Raw genomic sequence first — 6583 nt, 5'->3', positions numbered from 1 at the left:
GCTTGTATTAAAAGGACACAAAAATAACTTCATAAAAATCAGTTGACAGTTTGTTTGCTGGAATAAAAGAAAACAGTCTGAGCTGTTGTTCATTTTGTTCACTTTATTAAGAATGGAATACAACAGCAGGACAAAAAGTCATAAGAACACCAAAAAAGTGGATGACCGATCAAATATCAAAGGGACCAAAGACAAAAAATAGTGACATTCTACCCATGTAAATATAGCCGTGCAAAGATTGAAAGTATTTAGCAATCCAGATACAATCAAGTTGTTATCTTAGGAAAGTATTTTAAAGTCCCACCCACACGATCCATTAGGCTGTGAGTGCTTATGGGGGACGGGGGAGTCTATTTGATTGGACAAGGTCCAGCTATTGAGGATCAGCCAATAACACACATCACAATATATACAATACAGAGATTAGAGGTTATCAAATGATTAATTTTGTTACTGATTGATTGTTGGACTTACATACTGGTATAGAAAAATGACGTTACAGCGGCTCTCTGAAGTTTAAGTAAAAAAAAAAGAGAAAGCATATTCACTAGTGAGTGATTCATAATAAATAGTAACATTACACAAACATAGCAAATATTAGAAAAAAAGCATGTCAGTAGAATAAAATGGACGAGCTATTCGGTTGCTCTATGGAAAAAGGAACAGCTACGGTACACATACAAAAAGCTCGGGGCTTACTGGGGACTGAACGCTATCTCGCATCAATTACGTCTGAAAACAAAATACTAGGATGAGGGTTATTTTTCATGTAGAATGAGCAAACTCTTACATGCACACGCTCACACACTGCTGTCAGTCTGACAGACCAAGAGAGGGTCGCAGTTTGTAGACGGGTGGAGGAATTACTGTACTGAGACGTTAGAGAGGGCGGTCAGAGAGAAAGTGTTATAGTTAGTGTTCGCATGGACCTTGTTTAAAGGAAGCAGACTGAAAAAGGAAAAGGAAGCATCCAAACACCCAAACTCAGGGATGAGGGAGGTTATGGAGATAGAGGGTATGTTAGAGGAAGGTAATCTTATTTATCAGGAGGAGTAAAGCTAAGCAGAGAGCGTGGTTAGAATCAGGAAAGGAAATGGAAGTGGTGTGAACTACTGTCTTTCTTTATGGGCCATGGTTAGCACCTAGGCATTGCAGACGTTGTTTCATTTGGTTCAGTAGTAGCTGTGTGCGTCCTCTCTGGCCTTGTGTCCGTCTCCTCCGTGTCTCCTGTGGCTGCGGCGTTCATGGTGCTGATTGTGGTGGTGGCGTCGGTACCGGTGCGACCGTCGAGCTGGCAGGAGGGAAACAAGTACGGTTATCCGGTTTTATGTTGTACACGTGCCGCAGCGGACGCGCAACACAACTGTGTATGTAAGATTACAGTACATCATACAATTTGTTGCCTGTTTATATTCAAACACCTTACTCTGTTTCTATGCACTCATCTTAGACCCAGTCACTGTTTTTTGTTAATGTTTTATATCTTAATATTGCATCGTTTTTATATTTTAATGAACCATAGGTTTGTACTAGTGCTCGGCAGATACTGGATGTTTGAGCTTGATGTTAGTATGCTCATAAGTTTGAAATAACATGGTAAACGGTCTGTACTAATATAGTGCTTTATCACCTTAGCGGTCTCAAAGCACTTCGCAGTTTGCTTCCCATTCACACACAAACTGCAGTGCAAGGTGCTCGCCTGCCATTATGAGCAACTTGGGGTTCAGTATGTTGCCCAAGGACACTCCGGCATTTGGACAGGGGAACCCATTGATTGAACCACCAGTCTTATGATTGGTAGGCAACCGCTCGCTCTCCCATCTGAACTACAGCCGCCCCGGTTAATAACATTCTTTAGCTTACGAAACTAAAAAATATTTTAATAAGAAGCCATTAAACGGTGACAAACTACGTAAACGCGAGTCTGTTTTAAGTCTATCCTGAAACATATGTTTTGAGGTAATTCTGTTATTTTTCTTTTGCTGCAGTTTCTTATTGCTAATCAGCTGACACTTTAACAACATATCTGCTGAAACCTAATATGAGCTGATGTATTGGCCCGGAGGATTCATCTGCTGCACTTCTTTTTCATGCCTTTATTAGCAAATCTACAACAGAAAGATGACAGGAAATTAGAGGAGAGAGAAATTATGAATTATATTCGACAAAACTCCCCGTCTGGTTGCTGTTAATTGTCGGTGCCCAGGGACACCAGGCTGCTCCTGGTCTGCACTCCTCACTCTGACCTGATTGCCTTTCCAGTGATTGTGATAAACGAATCCTCTTTTACTGCTGCACTAACAGTGTTGTAGGTTACACATCTAAATACCAAAAGACCAGAAATTAGGATCTTTTTAACCAGGAAAGACTGCTAAAAACAAATAATTACATGCCACGATCACCTGGCAGAACATTTGGAACTGTGTTAGCTATGCAGGGTGTAAAAAAAAAAAAAAATCGAACAAAATGATACATATATATATATATATACATGATTGCATTGATAATATACAATAATTATGAAGCCCTAAAACCAACACTAGGGAGTGTAGGGTTATCAGATGCCTCAAAACAATTGCATCAATAAACAAACCTTTAAATAATTCAAATGCATAATAGAAAAAAGCTTTATACGTTAAGATTTAACCTTTAGTCAGTAAACAAAAAGAAGAGTTTCTCGTGTTTTTTCCTTCCCATACTTGATGCGTGTCATACTGTAGGTTTGAACACTCACACTTTGTGCAGATAATCCGGGGTCGCTCCCAGCTCCCGTCGGCCCGGCAGCGTGCGGTGGGGATGTGACGCTGGTAGAAGCCTTCAGAGCACTGGTAGCGAACTACTGAGTGGATATCATAATGTGACCTCCGCCGACCTACCAAATGGGCATTCTCCACTGCAGGTGGGGTCCCACACAACACTGTCCAAAACAAAATTTATGACATACCCATTATAAATGTTTTTTTTTTTCACATATTACCTATTAAATACAAGAACTAAAGGAGACCAATAAAAACATGGCACAGTGTGTAAAAAAATATATATTATTGAGGCACAGTATTGAAGGTGTGAGCTGCCTCTAGATGGCAGCCTTGCTACTGATGGCCGAGAGAGCTGTAGTGAGGCCACAGGGAGGTAATGTGTCTCTGCAGTAGACAGGACTACAGCCAAACCACTGAGCCATGAGACCACAGCCAGACAAACAAACACTGTCGAACTACTTAATCCCTCTCTCCCTGCCCTCCTATGTCTTTCTCTTCCCTTTTCGAACGCCTCCTGACCATCCTCCATGTCCTCAATGTGCTTTGTTTGCATCCCACAACATCTCAAAGCACTCACATTCAGGTTGGCTAAATGCCAGAGGAAAGGTGTGGGTGAGTATCAAGAAAACCTGGCAAAATGTCTCAGGAATTTCAGATGATATTTGTGAAAACGCCAATAATTGGCAATAACTGCAACTTCAGTTCTGCCGCTGAGATTGATGTTGCTCTCAAAAATCAATACAGAGGTTTAGACTGAATCACAATCTTCACCCGTGTTTGTGTGTTTGTTGTCAATGTATTTTTGGAGCATCTGCTGTTGTGACCTTTCATGGACATAAAGAGCAAGTGATGTGAAACAGCTGCTGAAGTCTGGCCAACTACTGATGCTTTATGAGAGAGAAAACATCTCTACAAAGAGCACAAGAGCTGATGATGAGCACTGATGACTAACAGGTGGCCAGCTGCTCAGTGATATGAAACGGTACGAAGACGGGAAAAGTCTCTCCACATGACTTGATTATTAAGCTTATATTTAGTGAGAAAACGTCATCTCATCGTCTGTTATTATGTCAAACAGGGAAACAATACAAGCTACTGTTTATTAAAATTCTCTACAAAGACAGCTGTTCGGTGACTTTCAGTTCAGCAGTACCTGTGCCTTTCTTGCAGATGTAGGGCAGGTTGTAGTTGCAGGGCACGTCGTTCCACTTGCCGTCCTCATGGGCAATGGTCACCACGCAGTCCTCGCCGCCTGCAAAGAAGTTATCTGGCTGGCTCTCCCTCCAGTTCTCATATACCTGCACCGCAGCAAACAAACAGAAATCAGTTGCATTTGCTTTCGTTTGGCAGCACTGTTAAAATGGAAATCGACTTTTTTTTTCTTTTCTTTTCTTTCAAAAGCAACAATTACCACTGGTATTTAAACAACTACGCAATTTGAAAGGTTACACAAGATTTAGCACAAACAGGGACCCAGTTTTAATTTGTGTCTCCTTATATGAACACAAAATTCTCTGCTGAAGTATTTCACAAGGGATTTCAGTATCATTATTTTTTACTTTAGCTGTTCCCTATGGTTTTACACATCTATGCATCAATCAATTCCATTCAAAATCATATTAATCAGGATGGTTTTCCTCTGATCAAACCACATCCACACAGTCCTGGGGATTTAAGTTTTAATAAATCATCACTGAGGATTTTCGTCCTTTAAACTTTTAGCTTGAATTGTTTTTTTTTTTTGTGGTCATAAATATGTGTGATTGGAAGGTTTTTAAAAAGTGGCAGCTCAACTGAGAACTGATCACTGACCAGATCGTTGCCGTCGGTCCACTGAAAGTCTTCCTCCACTGTGCGATCATTCAGACCGAACCAGGCGTTGTCATGACCGAGTCCTGGAATAAACAACAACAGACCAACACCCTTTTTACTTTTGTACATATTATCTGATATTTATACACCCACCAAAATCTGTGTTTAATACTGATTTTTATCAGTCTCGAAATTCTTCTCACTCTTATTTCTCTGTAATTTATTGTATTTGTGACTTCATTTGTCTTATTTAGTCCTCCACACTCTCCCTGCATTATACCGTGAATGAATCAGGACATTTATGAATAGTTATGTTAACTTCAAGTGTTTTTTCATGTCATGCCTCAATTGTATGCACCTTGTTTGTACTATATGATACTTATACATTGTTGTATTTCAATTAATTATTTTTTTTTCTATCTGACAGTGCAGGTCAGGCTGTGTTGGACTGAAATGTGTGTTCATGACAGAAAAAAAAACAAAGCACATACCATTGATAAACTCCTGCTCAGTAGCAGAGATGACACTACTGAGGTGTGCACTGTGCTCTCTGCAGTCCTTCTCTGCATCCTCCCAGGTGTGTCTGTGGGTGAAGTACCTGTGGGACAACGCAGTGAAAGTGGATATGAAAATACCTATTTCATATAATATGCAGGCAGACAGGTTTAAAAGGCTCAAAGTCGCTTGGTGAGTATGTCACGGATAACTCGAGGGTGTAAAAGATGAATGCAGATAGATGAGGCACCCATGGTTGCAGGTAGAGATATTGTGGCTCCACTTATTTCCACAGCGCAGCCAGTTTTTCATCATTCCTACCTGTAGCAGTGACCGTGGAACTTCTTCCAGCCGTGCTCGCAACCTTCAATGTCTGCAAAGAGGAGAGGGAAAACGAGAAGTGAAAATATTTCTCCATAAAATCAGTTAAATGCAGGAAAGCGGAGTTAGATAACATTGAGGAGGGAGGGAGAAGTTTTCTACCTCATTTGGCAAATAAAGACTAAAATATATGACTTTGGCATCTTGAGAAACTAAATACATGAACTGTAATTACACAGGCTCGTTTTCCATTCACAGCACATGGGGCCCCATCTCTGCACTATTGGTATTCATTAATAACCCCAAGGTCTACGGGATCATTTATAACCACAAAGGTTAGATATTCATTAATCCTCATTACTTCTAGAGCACGGCATACACACACATACACAAGGAGGAGAGATGTGTGTGTAGGGTGATCAGTATGAGGTGTCACACGATTCAGCCAACAAACACACACACACACACACACACACACACACACACACACACACACACACACACACCTTCTCCGTGTACCTGCCCCACCTAAAGTATGCCTATAACGTGTAAACGTACTTTTGGCAAACTGTAACAAACGCCACAGCAGCACTTTACCTTACAGGTTAATAGATCATTTACACGTGCATATAGGTGCGTTGTTGTGAGTGCACAACATATTCGGTTTGCTGCAGCAAACACCTGTACATCTAACCTAAAATTTACAGTAGGCTATAGTGTTAATAGAGTTTTCACTACCATTCAACCAGGAGGCATTTGACTGTTCCGTGAAATGTCCAACAATATCTGCTAAAGTCCTAATTTAATCTTGCTGGGTGCTTGAAGCAGGTAATGTTGCCATGACAACGGTATCAACGACTGGGAACGGTGTGGACGGTCTCGCAGTTTGTAATCTTGATGGAGTTACTTCTGGGCAGATGCAGACGAATAATGAAAAATGCAAACAGAGACAGCTCTGTGTATCGCAATTTAAACGTCGGAACATTCTGTCGTTCCCAATGCGAATGTTCGTTACGTAAGCTTCTGGGAACGTTTCCAGTGTAACATCCTGCTTACATTAGTTACACAGCATCCCACAGACATTCAGTACGTTCATGGAACATACATACATTAGCAGAGTAGTCTCTTTGTGCATATATGTGTCACCACCTATCTGCCTTTCTAACAGAAGTAACCCAAAGACTACAAACTGCAAG

The 6583-nt window shown here is 40.8% G+C and overlaps 1 protein-coding gene across 2 annotated transcripts in view; it reads right to left on the bottom strand.

Annotated features, from left to right (window-relative positions):
• Positions 1-83: 83 nt before the first annotated feature.
• The window catches only part of LOC138202856 (neurocan core protein-like), a 42667-nt gene continuing 36167 nt past the window's right edge, over positions 84-6583 (bottom strand). For both annotated transcript variants that reach the window (XM_069157170.1, XM_069157171.1), the window contains 6 exons: positions 5388-5439; positions 5063-5169; positions 4572-4654; positions 3913-4057; positions 2735-2917; positions 84-1291 (listed from right to left, as the gene is read on the bottom strand). In XM_069157170.1, the coding sequence (XP_069013271.1) occupies positions 1173-1291; positions 2735-2917; positions 3913-4057; positions 4572-4654; positions 5063-5169; positions 5388-5439 (689 nt within the window). In that variant the 3' untranslated portion in view covers positions 84-1172. The remainder of the gene's footprint in view (positions 1292-2734; positions 2918-3912; positions 4058-4571; positions 4655-5062; positions 5170-5387; positions 5440-6583) is intronic.

This window comes from Embiotoca jacksoni, unplaced genomic scaffold (genome assembly GCF_022577435.1).
Source record: "Embiotoca jacksoni isolate LCO1_2020_lvr unplaced genomic scaffold, fEmbJac1.0.p SCAF_22, whole genome shotgun sequence".
Classification (NCBI taxonomy): Eukaryota; Metazoa; Chordata; class Actinopteri; family Embiotocidae; genus Embiotoca; species Embiotoca jacksoni.
The sequence above is the reverse complement of the archived record's forward strand: the minus strand, read 5'-3'. Positions and strand labels throughout refer to the sequence as shown.